Source organism: Saccoglossus kowalevskii, chromosome 7, assembly GCF_978046115.1.
Source record: "Saccoglossus kowalevskii chromosome 7, keSacKowa6.1, whole genome shotgun sequence".
Lineage (NCBI taxonomy): Eukaryota > Metazoa > Hemichordata > Enteropneusta > Harrimaniidae > Saccoglossus > Saccoglossus kowalevskii.
In genome coordinates, this window is record NC_140647.1 from 8,254,126 (window position 1) to 8,273,849 (window position 19,724).

The following is a 19,724-nucleotide window of genomic DNA, read 5'->3' on the forward strand; positions in this document are numbered from 1 at the left end:
TGGTTATAGCTCCATATATGTAGTCTATGGTTATAGCTCCATATATGTAGTCTATGGCTGTAGCTACATATATATGCACAGTCTATTGTTGTAGCTCTATATATATATACAGCCTATGGTTGTAGCTCCATATATATACAGCCTATGGTTGTAGCTCCATATATATACAGCCTATGGCTGTAGCTCCATGTATATATATTGTGTATGGTTATAGCTCCATATATATGTACAGTCTATGGTTGTAGCTCCATATGTACACAGCTTATGGGTATAGCTTCATAGATATGTACAGTCTATGGTTGTAGCTATATATGCACAGTCTATGATTATAGCTCCATATATATGGACAGTCTATGGTTTTAGCTCCATATATACACAGCTTATGGGTATAGCTCCATAGATATGCACAGTCTATGGTTATAGCTCCATATATATATATATATATATATATATATATATATATATATATATATATATATATATATATATATATATATATATATATATATATATATATATATATATATATATATATATATACAGCCTGAGGCTGACGCTCCATATATGTACAGTCTACGGTTATAGCTCCATATATGTAGTCCACGGTTATAGCTCCATATATGTACAGTCTATGGTTATAGCTCCATATATGTACAGTCTATGGTTATAGCTCCATATATGTGCAGTCTATGGTTATAGCTTCATATATATATACAGTCTACGGTTATAGCTCCATATATGTACAGTCTATGGTTATAGCTCCATATATGTACAGTCTATGGTTATAGCTCCATATATGTACAGTCTACGGTTATAGCTCCATATATGTACAGTTTGTGGTTATAGCTCCATATATATATATATACAGTCTATGGTTATAGCTCCATATATATGTACAGTTTGTGGTTATAGCTCCATATATGTACAGTCTGTGGTTATAGCTCTATATATGCACAGTCTATGGTTATAGCTCCATATATGTACAGTCTATGGTTATAGCTTCATATATGTACAGTCTATGGTTATAGCTCCATATATGTAGTCTATGGTTATAGCTCCATATATGTAGTCTGTGGTTATAGCTCCATATATATGTACAGTCTATGGTTATAGCTACATATATATATATATATATATACAATCTATGGTTATAGCTCCATATATACAGTCTGTGGTTATAGCTCTATATATATATACAGTCTATGGTTGTAGCTCCATATATGTAGTCTATGGTTGTAGCTCCATATATGTACAGTCTATGGTTATAGCTCCATATATATGTACAGTCTATGGTTATAGCTCCATATATATGTACAGTCTATGGTTATAGCTCCATATATATATACATTCTATGGTTGTAGCTCCATGTATGTACAGTCTATGGTTATAGCTCCATATATGTACAGTCTATGGTTATAGCTCCATATATATGTACAGTCTATGGTTATAGCTCCATATATATATATACAATCTATGGTTATAGCTCCATATATGTACAGTCTATGGTTATAGCTCCATATATGTACAGTCTATGGTTGTAGCTCCATATATGTACAGTCTATGGTTATAGCTCCATATATGTACAGTCTACGGTTATAGCTCCATATGTATGTACAGTCTGTGATTGTAGTTTGATCTACATACACTCTATGTGCTATATCATTTGATCAGCATTAGACAAGTCTAAACATTCTCAAAATCATATTTTCTCAATCTCTTAGTATTTTAGTTGGTGGACTAGATATAATTCAGCCATAAAATACCTTGTCACTGTTCCCAAGTACAGGCTAAAGGTGAGTTACTTATCATATTTTATTTCCACTATTCCAAAAAAGTCAAAATGTAGGAAGTACCTTTATTAGATTTATTTATTCGTTATGATAAAGTTAATTTTCTCATTTCGGTGAATATTTAGTAAAAATGCTGTTCTTGTTGAAAATGCAAGACATGATTTGGATTGGAACATGAACAAATAAATATTTCCAGATATTTTGGAAATATAGAAGGATTGATGGATTATGAAGTATTACTTGTTACAACTGAGAGGAAGCAATCCCATTTCTTTCACAGACTTATTCATAACTATTTCTGAAAATAAGAAGTATGAATTTGTCTTACTGTTCTGTCACTACCTTTTTTTATTACACACAATTATACTTCAGCATTGATATATACTGTAAAATCTGTATTAAAAGCCGCAGCTTCTAATAAAATGGTACAATGCAATAGAGGGGATGCGGCTACTATCCTCGGGGGCGGAGCTACGTCACAGACGTTCTACATTGCTAAGACGCGCATCACTGTACCACGTATTTCTATGGGCTCTGTGCGCGCTGCTGTGGAACGCCGGTGGAGCCGGTGAAAATTCGAGAAAACAACACAAACTCAACTTTGAAGTAATCCTGAACAACCAAATTCATATATGTTACACACGTAGGGCTAATCTTGTTACACTGTTCAGGGGACTCTCAACAACCTTTGCAAAGTACCGTTTTCTGCGAGTTTTTGGTCTTTGTTTTCACCGCGAGGGTTGCCAGGCGGTAGAAAATGCCTGGATGTCTGCCCCCGAGGATTAGAGCATCTACACATATGAGAAATGGTGAATTTTTAGGTCTCAATTGTTCAAAAAGAATGGATGCGGCTTCTATTAGAGATGCTGTTTTTAATACAGATAGGAGTGGTTGAACTAATGGTTTTTAATTCTATTCAGGCACTGGATATAGCAAAGGAAACAGGCCTGTTGGACAAAGGAAAGAAACGAGGCAAGAGATCAAAGGTAAGAAATCCCTTGATGGAGTAAGAATAAGGGTGCTTTGTCATGGGTTACAATTGCAAACCACACTGGAGGTATGCAAGATTCTTGGATATATTGTGTAATTCCTCATGTGTCTCTTTGTGTGTTTGCAGATAAGTATAGTTTATAAAATGATTTTTCCATGATTCAAAGGAGCTTTGTAAATTGACTACACTTAAGTTGTATATGACAAATTTGTGTGGAGAAGTGTGGCGTTTGACATGCACCTCAGAGATAGACAGGCTCAATCATTTCATCCATTACATACTCAGTTTGTTGCAAATACACATATTCATATTTTAATGTTGTCATATAACAGGTATTGAATTATTAATGAGCAAATGACAGAGAAACAATAGACTCCATTGTTCAGCATTGTACAATTTTATCATTTTTTGTAGAATTGGTAATCTACTTGTTATCTCCACAGTTGGGATCAACACTCTTGGTTATAGGTTTGCTTTGAAAAAATTCTATATTACCAACACATTTGTTCCAGTGAAAGCATTTCTCAAGTGCATATAAAACTGAAATTGCACCATTAAACCATTAAAATATGACTTATTTTGACAATGGAAACACCTCAAATTCATGCAAGTGTATGCACTATTAATAGAACATAGCATAATTATGATGTATAATGTCTACTGTGTTGTTTTGTTTATTACCCCTTGTATAATAATAATAATAATAATATTTATTGCATCTTTAGAAATACAGTAATTCTATCGGTACAGTAGCAATAAAATTATAACAAAGTATATTAATAATAATGAAGTAATGAAGAAAGAGAAAACATTATAATGTATGACTATGACATGGTATTGGCTAAAATATGACAAATACTACTTAATATTTATGTCTTTCAGGAAGAAATAAAAGAAGAAGAAGAAAGCATAATAAAGAAAGTGGTGGAAGATAATATGGATATACGGTATGTACAGTAGTGTTCAGGGTTTGGTTAGTGTTTACATACACATGTATCCAGAACTTTTTTTTTTAAATACTCAATACAGTAACTATATACTAAAAGTATTCAAGTCTACTGCTCTTGCAAATTTTAATGGGATGCTTGGGGTTGGATTGCAGAACAGAAACACTAAACACATTTAAACAGTAAATTGATTGGCTAATTCGAAGTGGGTAGGCAAGATGGGTGGGTGAACTACAGTAAATACAGTATACCTACCCAAGGCCGCTGTGTACATGTAAAACATTCTGACACAGCACAGCAGCAAGTTGCCAACTCAGATTTGTGTGTGTGTTCATCTGTTCATCTAGAGCTGTATCTCAGACAACCTTAACCACTTCTTTTCAAACCATGCTGCACATACTTAACACCTAGTCTGATACATATGCACATGTAATGATTTCATGATAGGGGCAAAGATGGTCAACTGGCAGCCATTTTCAATGTAAAAATTTACTAAAATCAGGTATTTTGACATGTTCGAAACCAGATCTCAGGCTTGTGGTGGTCGATCAATCATTATGGGTTGTTGATATTTCACTCAAGATGACCGTCTGGTGGCCATTTTAGACATGTATCTCATACATGCATACAGCAAAGTTTATACCCAGACAGTACTAAGGTTGACAACTGCTGACCAATTTAGTTGTTAAAAAACATGCATGTATTGTTTGTTTTTCTTGGTGTAAGGATTAACTATTATGGATAGTCACTTTGATTTGTGAAGTCTAGTCAAGATGGCCGACTCAGTCCATCTATCAGGTCACTCAAGTACTGCACCATCATACAAATGTATGCTTTTGCAATTCTTGAAGCCATGCAGATGATTAGAAGCTAAATTATCATTAAATGTGTATGGTTTTGTAATTGAACACAACTAAAGTTTGTGCCTTGGTCATTTTTTATGTCACAATGATTATGAATAGGAACCTAATATTTTGTGCTATGCTGTTGACATTCGTTTTCTTATAAATATGATATCATTCATTGTCACATGCGTTGTGGGGAAAAATCCCAGGTTTTCTAAGTAATATTTTATGTAACTACCCTTATTACTCATTTTATAACAAACAACTGAATTGTATATGCCTATGGTCTTTAACATTAAATTTTCAATGATGAATTATTCATTGCAGAATACTTGTTTTATATGATTCAGTCACTGGCTGGTTTGTGTGGTAACTTCCATGATCTCTTGTGTTTTACAGGGGAGGATACAGTAAACCTCAGATTACTGATGTGCTGTGGATACAATTATTTATGCTACCATGGTACATATTAAAATACATCTACTGGAATGTGAGGTGGATATGGAAGTTTAATATTAAAAAAGAACCTTATGGATTGGAAGAAAAACACCATATTATTAGAAAATATATGAAGCTATCTTCAAGTCGATATTTGGTAAGTCTCTTTTTGGATTTCTGTTGGCTGTTCCATGTTTAGCTGAACTTGTCCGTTATTCTGTGTCTTATCTAGGATGAGAGTATCAAGGCATTCCATGTTTAGCTGAACTTGTGCGTTATTCTGTGTCTTATCTAGGATGAGAGTATCAAGGCATTCCATGTTTAGCTGAACTTGTCCGTTATTCTGTGTCTTATCTAGGATGAGAGTATCAAAACATTCCATGTTTAGCTGAACTTGTTCTTTATTCAGTGTCTTATCTAGGATGAGAGTATCAAGACATTCCATGTTTAGCTGAACTTGTCCGTTATTCTGTGTCTTATCTAGGATGAGAGTATCAAGGCATTCCATGTTTAGCTGAACTTGTCCGTTATTCTGTGTCTTATCTAGGATGAGAGTATGAAGACATTCCATGTTTAGCTGAACTTGTCCGTTATTCTGTGTCTTATCTAGGATGAGAGTATCAAGGCATTCCATGTTTAGCTGAACTTGTCCGTTATTCTGTGTCTTATCTAGGATGAGAGTATCAAGACATTCCATGTTTAGCTGAACTTGTCCGTTATTCTGTGTCTTATCTAGGATGAGAATATCAAGACATTCCATGTTTAGCTGAACTTGTCCGTTATTCTGTGGCTTATCTAGGATGAGAGTATCAAGGCATTTCATGTTTAGCTGAACTTGTCCGTTATTCTGTGTCTTATCTAGGATGAGAGTATCAAAGCATTCCATGTTTAGCTGAACTTGTCCGTTATTCTGTGTCTTATTTAGGATGAGAGTATCAAGGCATTCCATGTTTAGCTGAACTTGTCCGTTATTCTGTGTCTTATCTAGGATGAGAGTATCAAGACATTCCATGTTTAGCTGAACTTGTCCGTTATTCTGTGTCTTATCTAGGATGAGAGTATCAAGACATTCCATGTTTAGCTGAACTTGTCCGTTATTCAGTGTCTTATCTAGGATGAGAGTATTGAGGCATTCCATGTTTAGCTGAACTTGTCCGTTATTCTGTGTCTTATCTAGGATGAGAGTATCGAGACATTCCATGTTTAGCTGAACTTGTCCGTTATTCTGTGTCTTATCTAGGATGAGAGTATCGAGGCATTCCATGTTTAGCTGAACTTGTCCGTTATTCTGTGTCTTATCTAGGATGAGAGTATCAAGGCATTCCATGTTTAGCTGAACTTGTCCGTTATTCTGTGTCTTATCTAGGATGAGAGTATCAAAGCATTCCATGTTTAGCTGAACTTGTTCGTTATTCTGTGTCTTATCTAGGATGAGAGTATCAAGACATTCCATGTTTAGCTGAACTTGTCCGTTATTCTGTGTCTTATCTAGGATGAGAGTATCAAGGCATTCCATGTTTAGCTGAACTTGTCCGTTATTCTGTGTCTTATCTAGGATGAGAGTATCAAGACATTCCATGTTTAGCTGAACTTGTCCGTTATTCTGTGTCTTATCTAGGATGAGAGTATCAAGACATTCCATGTTTAGCTGAACTGGTCTTACACACACTTCACCAGTCTGCCATTGGTAGTCTTTTATTGTCCTATACTTGCATTTCATGCCGATTTTGTTTCAATTGATGGATTTTCTTTGTGTTCCTATCCTTAAATATTCTTTTCTGTTTTCAGGCCCTAGAAGACAGTGCAAAAGAAAAATTTATTAAACAAGAACTATGGATTTGGGAAAACTTTGTGGTAAGTTTAATAATTGTGTGTTTACCTTTAGAAGTAGAACAACAGAAATGAAACATGTATACAGTTGTACCATCTTATAATTGGCTTGGCTACTTTGACCTAATACCATGGAAAACATTGGCCCAGATAGTTCAGAATCTAATACAATGTGTACTGATAAAGACTACCTTTCCAACTGTTACATTTGTCTAATAGCAGCAAACATAAACATTGAAATTACCTCAACCTGAAATTAAACATTATTGTAAAATATTGGCCCAACAATACACTCCAACACTATACATTCAATGTATTATACATAGCCCATGTATAACTAATGGGAAAGTGGGAAAAATTAAAAAAAAATCATAACTTTCACCAAATGAACAAATTTGTTATTATGAATCTCAAAGCAATCTAGAAGATACTTACATATGGTCTCATGAAATTAGCAAGTCAGAGTCTAGTCATGTCAAGAACATTCATGCCAAATTTCAATGCAATCTGACAAGCAGTTGTTCGAAAAATGACAAAAATATTCCCCAAAAATAGAGATTTTGATGTGATTTAATGAAATGAACAAATCTGACAGAGGTCCACCCTTGGTAGCTGTGCTATATATAACAAGGTGATGTAGCTTACGGTTTGGGAGAAGAAGTCACTTGAATAAAAGTTGATGAACGACGGACAGACGATAACAGATCCAGTCAACACATGAGCTCTGCTCAGTCATCAGTATACCAGTACTCACAGTATGCAAAATACATTCAATTTTTTTTTTGTTCCTGTTTAGAGGCAGTCTGAAAACATTTTTTGATCTAAATAAAGATGGCAATTTTATGCTTAAATTTCATCAAAATCAAGCATTTCTGCCATTCTGGAGCCGGTTTTTGGTCATGTATGGATGAATTTTGTTCAAAATGAGACCCAGATGCTGCACCCCCTTCAGAAAAAAATGCAAATGACAATTTTAATCCACCATGTGACAGATTGAGGCGGATATTAAGTTTTTGAGGGAAAATTAAGTTTTTGGTTCAAGTCTGTTATTAACCAATCAGAATTCTGTGTTGTACCAACGCCATTGTTCGGAAATTCCCAAAGACCTTCTGGTAACGCAATGCGGAAGTGAATTATCGATGTCAAAGTACAATCTGTTGGAATTGATTTCTGCGAATAAACGGCATTAGTTTTTTTGAAAAAAAAACTGGTAACTAGCAATTTTTGACAGATCAACTTTTATTAACAGGTCATTGTCGAAGCATAGTTTACACACATTTACTGCGGTCTACGCATTCACAACATATTCACAGCGGTCGATATCCACTCTGTATCATATAAAAACGATTACCAGTATTCGTTAAGCAATAATCAAAGACAGTGGCATTTTGAAGGGGTTGGTGCTTTGTCGTATGCGTAAAAGTGTGGGGTAGGCACTTGACTGGGCATGGTCGATTACGCGGTCCATTACGATAATGTTGTTTTGGAGTCGTATCTCTGACATGCCATAACCAATCATGTTCAAACTTTATAGGTACATAATACATCATATATTTGTTTGATGTTCTAATTCAAGATGGCTGAATGGTGCCATTTTAATGTAATTCTCATTCCTATCTAAGATCTTGGTTATATATGGAGTGTACAATGAACATGTATATATGTACTTTAATTACTACCTTATACTAAAATATGTTTGTATAATTAGAGTAGTAACAAATTCTCACTTCCGATCCAGTTAGACTTAAAACATACCATATTTACTTTGTTGGTTCTTGGATTTTTCGCTTCGTCAAATTGTACTTTGTTTAGTAATTCGGACTTCCCAGATTGCGTAAAACAAATAGTTTCATGATTTTGACACCAAAAATGCCTGGCCTAAATTATTTGCTGAGGGACGGCCGCTTAGGTGTGTGCACTCTAACTTGCAGGACATGAACCTAAAAGCTTAGGCAATCAATCATAAAGTGACTGTGCTAAAGTACACATGTACGTTCAAGGTAATAGCATAAACTCACCCTTGCTTATTATGACGCCATCAAAGGTGAGTAATTTCAGTTCCCCTCTAGAGTAAACAATGGTTAAGTCCTGTATTTTGAACTATGATGTGAAACAGTTTATTTATGCTTCACGTATTTATTTGCCTTCAATTACATTTTGGTAGTCGTCACTACCGTCACTGGAATCTTGCCAATAACGTTTTGGTTCCAATTTATGTAGCTATCACTGAGGAAATTAAGAAAAACAAATTGCAACTATTGTTAATTGCCAACGTGTAATTATCATACTAATGTTTTGACACCTTGTTTGTTTCACGATTCACATCCCAAATCTTTGTTAATAATTAATAAATCTAACCGCTGGGCTGAATTTTTGACATAAAAAAAAATCATAGAAGATTGGCCAAAAATTGTTTTTTGACCTCTGCTTTTCTTCACTTGGAAACGCAAGGTTGATAAAACTTAATTTTCAAGGACACAGGTCATTTGGATCAGACGATTTCTTTTGTTTTCAGTTTGTTCTGTGCAGAGAAACATAGTATTGCTGTGAATATAGCACATGTTCTGATTTTGGTATGCCAGTCAAACAATTTTAACATAGTCCTCTTCTCAAATAGAACTTCGTGTCTTAGATTGTAGCAATTGTTTTTCAATTTGTTGTATTGCAATACATTATACATATCTTTATTTCATTGCCAGAATGATATGATACATGATTTTTTCATACTGTAATTGTTCTGGGGATTAATAATTTCAATAAACAATATTCAATGCTCCTTCTGCAACACAAAGTACATATGTCACTAAGCAGTATAACAAGAATGAATGATGCAAAGCCAATTCTATAAATGGTCAAATGTTCTTTGGTCGAAGTAAGAAGCTAGGAGGAATATCGGAGCATGGGTTTTATTTAGGATAAGAAAAAATTAACAGCTCCTAAGGGTGGCATTCCCAGATTAACACCAGTTGTTCTTGACACACAAACGTTACTTCTCAACTCTGATGAATGGACCAGTTACCGGACAAAGCCCTACACACTGCGAAAGTTACTCACTACAAAAGCCACCCACTGCCAAATTGCGAAGCTACTATGTAATATCAGAGGTACACTACTTAGGGTTTGCAACTACGGTGACATGATACCAAGATCCTGTTACAATCTTGCTCTCACATAAGGGTTCCAACTCTGCGCATGCCCAAGGTAACTAGGATACAGGAATGTCCAGAAGGATCAAAATAGCTGCTCACGATATGACGGATTACGATAACTAAATTTTCTGTACATTTTCGATGTATTAAATTTTTTCACTATGAATGTGGTAATACGTGTTTTATTGTTTTATTACAAACCGCCTATGTCATGTCAGAAGGTAGTATCATCAGTCTCGCTATCTACGAGATGAGACTAGAATGGGATCTTGGCATGATGTCACCATACAGTACTATGCGCGTTGCAAACCCCAAGTAATGTACCTCTGTTAATATATGTAATTTTTATTTCCCTTTCCTTGAAATTGGCTGACTCATTTTAGAGTTTTTTACTATTTAACTAACAGTAACTCAGTCATGTCATGCCATGGCTTATACATGTATATATAGCTTTCTCTCGTATATAGGCCTTAAAATAACTACATCTAGCAGTTGAGGGTACGTACATAAATCCCTCCAACATCTAGCAGTTGAGGGTACGTACATAAATCCCTCCAACATCTAGCAGTTGAGGGTACGTACATAAATCCCTCCAACATCTAGCAGTTGAGGGTACGTACATAAATCCCTCCAACATCTAGCAGTTGAGGGTACGTACATAAATCCCTCCAACATCTAGCAGTTGAGGGTACGTACATAAATCCCTCCAACATCTAGCAGTTGAGGGTACGTACATAAATCCCTCCAACATCTAGCAGTTGAGGGTACGTACATAAATCCCTCCAACATCTAGCAGTTGAGGGTACGTACATAAATCCCTCCAACATCTAGCAGTTGAGGGTACGTACATAAATCCCTCCAACATCTAGCAGTTGAGGGTACGTACATAAATCCCTCCAACATCTAGCAGTTGAGGGTACGTACATAAATCCCTCCAACATCTAGCAGTTGAGGGTACGTACATAAATCCCTCCAACATCTAGCAGTTGAGGGTACGTACATAAATCCCTCCAACATCTAGCAGTTGAGGGTACGTACATAAATCCCTCCAAACAAAATATATTTAGGTCACTTCATTGATTCATTCATGATAACATATATATATATATATATCTACCCAGTTTATCAACAATTTATTTTCATTCATAATATAAATAAATTTTCATTCCATTGCTGAAGAAAGGTAAAATTTATGAATAATAATAATAATAATAATAATAATAATAATCTTTATTGCATAATCGTATCCTTATTTGGATATTGACTCCAGATGAAAAATGAAGAATTGAAAAGAATAATAATAAAAAAAATAGTTTATTTATTTAGGGACAGCTGGTAGTTTTTTGAAATGATTTTCCCTGGCACTAAAACAATTATAGATGTAGCTTGCTAGTTTTGTTATTTTTTGGCTGTTATTGCTTGTTAGCATTGTAATCAATTTATTGGTATTTGTGTTGTTGCAATGTATTAAATTTATTTCCTTCAACATTTCAGTTCTCTCATTTTCATACAGCTTGCATTCAAGTAAGAAATGCATTTAGACTTCAAACTCATTTTGGTCGCAAGCAGTGCACTTTCTACCACTGCAAGGAATTTTTTTGTATCGTCCTTTCTCTATTTCTAAATTATGTGCACTAATTCTCAATTTTGTTAATGCTGCTCTATGTTTTGCATTTGTTACTATTCTAAGGTAATTTTCATACTGACAACTTTTCTTTAGCATATGAATTATTCTCTGAAACTTTCATACATTAGGCAAATCAACAGTGAGCAAAATACTCAATTTTTATATGAAATTTGCCCTTGATATGAACTGGTTCTCAACATATTACCAAATTACTCTCTGTAAAGATGCTGATTATGTCATTTTTATTTCATACAGGTATTTCAGAAAGAACAGGAAGAAGAGATGAAGGCCAAGTTAGCTGATAATAGTCAGTATAAAAAATACAGGAGATACATGAAAAATAAAGGGCCTGGCAGAATGACCTTTGAAGATTAAAAATATTTGCCTTGCAGAATGACCTTTGAAGATTAAAAATAAAGGGTCGGCAGAATGACCTTTAAAGATTTTCAAAAAAGGGCCTGGCACAACGTCCTTTGTAGATTAAAATAATGGGCCCAGCAATGTCCTTTGAAGATTAAAAATTCAAGTACTGCATTTGCATTACAAATGGAAAGAAATGTACGGTATGTAAATCAAATAATGCATTATTTGCATCTTTGATGATTCAAATATGACTTATAAAAGATATGCCTCCTTTACATAAGTGCATGCACTATTGAAGCAAATGCAGTAATTTATTCTATTTCATCATTATTTAAGATAATGTAAGTGTTGATGAGTTTTTTATTAGAGAGGCATATGAACAGATGGTGCCTTAATCATAATAAAGGTATACTAATACTTTAATGGCATTAGATTGTGTATAGTGTGTGTGCGGCTGAATATGAAGAAAACAGAAAAATTACCTTAATCTCAAGTGATATACTATCTGTACTTCAGTAATGAAACCCTACAACATGGCAGTACTCCCATGATGCATCTCAAGATATCACTACTTTAGTAATGAAGCTCTACAACATGGCAGTACTCCCATGATGCATCTCAAGATATCACTACTTTAGTAATGAAACCCTACAACATGGCGGTACTCCCATGATGCATCTCAAGATATCACTACTTTAGTAATGAAGCTCTACAACATGGCAGTACTCCCATGATGCATCTCAAGATATCACTACTTTAGTAATGAAGCCCTACAACATGGCGGTACTCCCATGATGCATCTTATGATATCACTACTTTAGCAATGAAACCCTACAACATGGCAGTACTCCCATGATGCATCTCAAGATATCACTACTTTAGTAATTAAACCCTACAACATGGCAGTACTCCCATGATGCATCTCAAGATATCACTACTTTAGTAATTAAACCCTACAACATGGCAGTACTCCCATGATGCATCTCATGATATCACTACTTTAGTAATGAAGCCCTACAACATGGCAGTACTCCCATGATGCATCTCAAGATATCACTACTTTAGTAATGAAGACCTACAACATGGCAGTACTCCCATGATGCATCTCAAGATATCACTACTTTAGTAATGAAGCTCTACAACATGGCAGTACTCCCATGATGCATCTCAAGATATCACTACTTTAGTAATTAAACCCTACAACATGGCAGTACTCCCATGATGCATCTCAAGATATCACTACTTTAGTAATTAAACCCTACAACATGGCAGTACTCCCATGATGCATCTCATGATATCACTACTTTAGTAATGAAGCTCTACAACATGGCAGTACTCCCATGATGCATCTCAAGATATCACTACTTTAGTAATTAAACCCTACAACATGGCAGTACTCCCATGATGCATCTCAAGATATCACTACTTTAGTAATGAAGCTCTACAACATGGCAGTACTCCCATGATGCATCTCAAGATATCACTACTTTAGTAATGAAGCCCTACAACATGGCAGTACTCCCATGATGCATCTCAAGATATCACTACTTTAGTAATTAAACCCTACAACATGGCAGTACTCCCATGATGCATCTCATGATATCACTACTTTAGTAATGAAGCCCTACAACATGGCAGTACTCCCATGATGCATCTCAAGATATCACTACTTTAGTAATGAAGACCTACAACATGGCAGTACTCCCATGATGCATCTCAAGATATCACTACTTTAGTAATGAAGCTCTACAACATGGCAGTACTCCCATGATGCATCACAAGATATCTCTACATTAATAATGAAACCCTACAACATGGCAGTACTCCCATGGTGCATCACAAGATATCTCTACATTAATAATGAAACCCTACAACATGGCAGTACTCTCATGATGCATCACAAGCTATCACTACTTTAGTAATGAAGCCCTACGACATGGCGGTACTCCCATGATGCATCTCAAGATATCACTACTTTAGTAATGAAACCCTACAACATGGCAGTACTCCCATGATGCATCTCATGATATCACTACTTTAGTAATGAAGCCCTACAACATGGCAGTACTCCCATGATGCATCAAAATATATCACTACTTTAGTAATGAAGCCCTACGACATGGCGGTACTCCCATGATGCATCTCATGATATCACTACTTTAGTAATGAAGCCCTATAACATGGCAGTACTCCCATGATGCATCTCAAGATATCACTAATTTAGTAATAAAACCCAACAACATGGCAGTACTCCCATGATGCATCTCATGATATCACTACTTTAGTAATGAAGCCCTACAACATGGCAGTACTCCCATGATGCATCTCTAGATATCACTACTTTAGTAATGAAGCCCTACAACATGGCAGTACTCCCATGATGCATCTCAAGATATCACTACTTTAGTAATGAAGCCCTACAACATGGCAGTACTCCTATGATGCATCTCAAGATATCACTACTTTAGTAATGAAGCCCTACAACATGGCAGTACTCCCATGATGCATCTCAAGATATCACTACTTTAGTAATGAAGCCCTACGACATGGCGGTACTCCCATGATGCATCTCAAGATATCACTACTTTAGTAATGAAGCCCTACGACATGGCGGTACTCCCATGATGCATCTCATGATATCACTACTTTAGTAATGAAGCCCTACAACATGGCGGTACTCCCATGATGCATCTTATGATATCACTACTTTAGTAATGAAACCCTACAACATGGCAGTACTCCCATGATGCATCTCATGATATCACTACTTTAGTAATGAAGCCCTACGACATGGCGGTACTCCCATGATGCATCTCATGATATCACTACTTTAGTAATGAAACCCTATAACATGGCAGTACTCCCATGATGCATCTCATGATATCACTACTTTAGTAATGAAGCCCTACGACATGGCGGTACTCCCATGATGCATCTCAAGATATCACTACTTTAGTAATGAAGCCCTACAACATGGCGGTACTCCCATGATGCATCTCAAGATATCACTACTTTAGTAATGAAGCCCTATAACATGGCGGTACTCCCATGATGCATCTCATGATATCACTACTTTAGTAATAAAGCCCTACAACATGGCAGTACTCCCATGATGCATCACAAGATATCACTACTTTACTAATGAAGCCCTACGACATGGCGGTACTCCCATGATGCATCTCATGATATCACTACTTTAGTAATGAAGCCCTATAACATGGCAGTACTCCCATGATGCATCTCAAGATATCACTAATTTAGTAATAAAACCCAATAACATGGCAGTACTCCCATGATGCATCTCAAGATATCACTACTTTAGTAATAAAACCCTACAACATGGCAGTACTCCCATGATGCATCTCAAGATATCACTACTTTAGTAATGAAGCCCTACAACATGGCGGTACTCCCATAAGGGACTTCAACAAGTAAAGGTGGTTCAGTCCCTTCTGACTCCAATTCTTTCATTCCACCGACTACAACAGGTAAAGATGGTATACTTTATGTTGACACCAATACATTCTCTCAAAGTACTGCATGAAGTAAAGGTTGTTCAGTCCTTCCTGAAGATTCAAATTTACCAATTCAGATATGGTATAGTGAGTACTAATTCAGATATGGTATAGTGAGTACTAATTCAGATATGGTATAGTGAGTACTAATTCAGATATGGTATAGTGAGTACTAATTCAGATATGGTATAGTGAGTACTAATTCAGATATGGTATAGTGAGTACTAATTCAGATATGGTATAGTGAGTACTAATTCAGATATGGTATAGTGAGTACTAATTCAGATATGGTATAGTGAGTACTAATTCAGATATGGTATAGTGAGTACTAATTCAGATATGGTATAGTGAGTACTAATTCAGATATGGTATAGTGAGTACTAATTCAGATATGGTATAGTGAGTACTAATTCAGATATGGTATAGTGAGTACTAATTCAGATATGGTATAGTGAGTACTAATTCAGATATGGTATAGTGAGTACTAATTCAGATATGGTATAGTGAGTACTAATTCAGATATGGTATAGTGAGTACTAATTAATGTTGATGAGATAACATTACCAGCAATTCCCTCACTATTGAGTATTTGAATGAAAGCTGATGACCACTCTTTACTAGTCCCTGTTCGGACGCAATCCGAAAACGGGCACTTATGTTTTGACTTCTGTGCGATTAAACGGCACTGCTGGTACTGTCATAGCGAAAACGCACCGCCATTTTAATGACCTCCACCGAAGACTGTTGATTTTGTGATTTAAATTATTTTGGCTTTCAAATAATTTTTACCATAATAATGGATATGTTTGTTTAAAATGACTATGTATTTCTGAGAAATGATGGGTGAACTGATTTTGTGGTATTGCGATTAAAATAGACCATTAATAACAAAACTTCTATTATTTGACTCTACGTTTTTGTTTAATATCAGTCTCTGCATCATTCTGTGATTGTTTTGTGTATATTGCCATAGTTTGATGTATTTTTCATTGGAATATTACTTTAATAGTCTCATCTTTTTAACAACTTATGCGTTTTCTTTCTTTTTTCATTTCAACATTATATTAATTTTCTTATCAGTGTTATTATAAATTGAGGTTACATCGTTTGTTTGCTGAAATATCATAGCCATTTATATATCCATATTTGACCATCTCAAGACTTCTCCTATCATTACAAGGTACCAAAACAATGCATTCTATTTCAGAATCTCATGGGTTTTTTTTGGTTTTTTTTTCCTCTTTACACAATTTTATTTCATTTGATTACAAACATTACAGTAAACATTAATTACATAATACAAAACGACAAAGACAAGCAAACAAGAGTAAAAAAATAAAACAAAAACAAAATAATTGCTAATACACTGAAATCAAAAAAAATTTACACACTATCAGAGATAATAGATCACTTCCGTAAATGTAATTCCAATTTGTTTTTAGATATAGCTATATGCTTTTCAATCTCGCATGCTTCAGTTACCACTTTATGAAAATATACATCACTCGGTAGACTCTTACTCATTTTACAGTTATAAATATATTGCTTCCCTAAAAGTACCAAATAATTCGCCAACACTGAAAAATCAGTACAACCTAAAATTATCTGCCTGAGGGAAAGAGCATCTGGACCAAAGATGTTTTTAAATACATCACTAAAGGCAAACCAAAATTTTTTTGTATATTTACAATAATAAAAAAGATGGTAAGTAGTTTCCGTTTCCTGATGACAGAACGAACAATTCGGACTACTAACCTTTGATGATTTCATTTTAAAAAGATCATAATTAGTAAACAAAATTTTATGTAGTAACTTAAATTGAAATTCTCTTGATTTCGTGTCGATTGCTGTCCTAAATGGTAAAACGTAATATTTAGACATTTCAGCAAAATTGAGTTTAAAATCTTTTATAAAATACTCTGAACTATTTGAATGAATAGTCTTTGCACGAAGAAAGTTATTTTTTATACAATTTTCTCATACAGAATCTCATGTTTATGTACCCGACTATTCTTAATTCTTAAGATAATCGAATAACACTTTATAAATCTTTTCATTTTGATAGAAACTGTTTAACTTGGCGTTTATGATTTCTACTAGTTAGACTATAATAATTTAATATTCTACCAGTTCTTAGATAACATATTTCCATCGTATATAGACGAATTTTCTATGTATTAGAGTGGTTCTTTTCTTGGACACATTTCACAACCTAAATAGTGTTGCATTGGGTTAGATTACCAAACATATATACTGTAGTATCGAATATTGTAATTTTTAGTAATTTAGCAATATATATTTCATCATATTCATATATTTTGATATCATCCATATGGGATGCCTCTATTAAATGTGAAATTTAGAATAGCCTCTGGTTACTTTATCTATATTTTAGATATTACATTGAATTACTAATTATAGTAAAAATCAACTTATGTAAATAGATAGTGGTTGTTTGCATTTTAAATGACAAGTGGAAGTCAGCTTGCTGTGCTCAGTTTTCTCTCTAATTTACGTCTAAAATAACATTAGTACTATTTTTTGTTAGTTTACTGAAAGAATACACTAAAAGGAAGTTATAAACTGATTATTTAAAAAAACATGAAAATTTGAGTTCCCCTGTCGCTACATTATTTATAAAGAATAGTTTTGCTGGTTTAAATTCCATCTGTTTATCTCACATCAATTTCGCACTTAAATGGCTCAGTAGCGTCATGAATTGTATAAATTGGTATAGGTAATATATTTTTGACAGGATTATTTAGATAATTTACATATATTAACATTTAGCTTATTTTAGATAATAATGTTGTACTAATCCATTGTAGAAATCGTCTAAGATCTGTTGATATATTAGTTTCATATTTTTAAATAAGGATTTACTGATGACAGTACATGACCAATTGAAATCACAATTTGTATATGTTTCAAATACTTTATAAAACAATGGTTTTCTTTTATTATAATTTGTGTTTCAATTTTTGCTGTGATCGATAAATCCATCTTACATACCTCTGTTATTCCAATGCATATGCGAAGTTCATTTTGTTACATATATCAGGGGGAATATCTTCTCTCTGGGGTTCGCCACACGTGTCAGGTGGGAATCTCGTCTCGTCTCTATATCTCGTCCCCTTGAGGTACGGGATCGGGAAAGTCACTAAACTTTACAGTCAAATAGACGCACACAACAAAATACGTTTCAACTCTCGTCTTAGTCGGTCATTCGAGTACTCTATAAGATACAGCGCCCTGGGGAAAAGTCTCCAAGACTATCGCAAGGCTGACCCAAGACTCTGTCCAAGACTGCGTCACAACTCGCCCCAAGACTCTCCAGGACTGGACTGCGTCTATCGTGGTGTACTCGCCAAGACCAACTCAAACTCTCTTTATTCATTTTCAAAACTCTAACCAATTACAAAGCAGTAAAAAGACTCTAAGGCGTAACCTTCAATCATAAAGCCAATCACACTAAGTACTGAACACGTCATATCTTTTGATTAATCGTCCATTACATTAATAACTACGAATACTAACTAATAGTAGTCCGAATAGCGACGGTTATCTCGTAATTAGTTCCAAATCACTGAGTCGAGTTCCGTCCAAAACTTCACATGGCCTAAACGGTGCCAGACATCATAACACAGCATTTCACTCGTAATCAACTAAATAAGTCGGTCAACAGATACGCAAAAACAAATTCATCATACATATATCTATAATTGTTTGCATTTTCACGTATTTTTGGAGAAAAAAAAATGTTATTTTCTTAGTTCGAATTGGCCTTTTCATATTCTGATTGAATTTTGTAATAGTTTCGTGACGTTTTGTGCATTTCAAATCAGACATGCATATCGCTGTCTATTTCAATTCAGAATCTGTGATAAGATACACGTACAGATGCTATTACGTAAATACATTAAGCAACATATACCAATCGTACATATTATTATATAATATTAATTACTCATTTGGTTGGTTATTTCTCTGTAGAATCGAATGCAGCACAGGGACACACGAATCACTCAATTGGTTGGAAATATCTCTGTAGAATCGAATGCAGCACAGGAACACATTAATCAGTCAATTCCTAATTTTCGAGTTGTTAGTTTTCTACGGAATTCCGCTAGAGGGCGCATCCAAAATACCCGGATGACGAGCCTGAGTGGGGTTGTTTTTATTGAAGTTCTATATACTTACATGCGTAAATCAATAGATTGGAAAAGCAA

The 19,724-nt window shown here is 34.8% G+C and overlaps 1 protein-coding gene across 1 annotated transcript in view; it reads left to right on the forward strand.

Annotated features, from left to right (window-relative positions):
- Positions 1–12,403, forward strand: part of LOC144364197 (dnaJ homolog subfamily C member 25-like) — a 25,565-nt gene extending 13,162 nt beyond the window's left edge. The window contains exons 6-11 of the mRNA XM_085501033.1: positions 1,722–1,793; positions 2,711–2,776; positions 3,664–3,728; positions 4,973–5,168; positions 6,800–6,865; positions 11,873–12,403. Coding sequence (XP_085357159.1) covers positions 1,722–1,793; positions 2,711–2,776; positions 3,664–3,728; positions 4,973–5,168; positions 6,800–6,865; positions 11,873–11,992 — 585 coding nt within the window. The 3' untranslated portion in view covers positions 11,993–12,403. The remainder of the gene's footprint in view (positions 1–1,721; positions 1,794–2,710; positions 2,777–3,663; positions 3,729–4,972; positions 5,169–6,799; positions 6,866–11,872) is intronic.
- Positions 12,404–19,724: the final 7,321 nt, after the last annotated feature.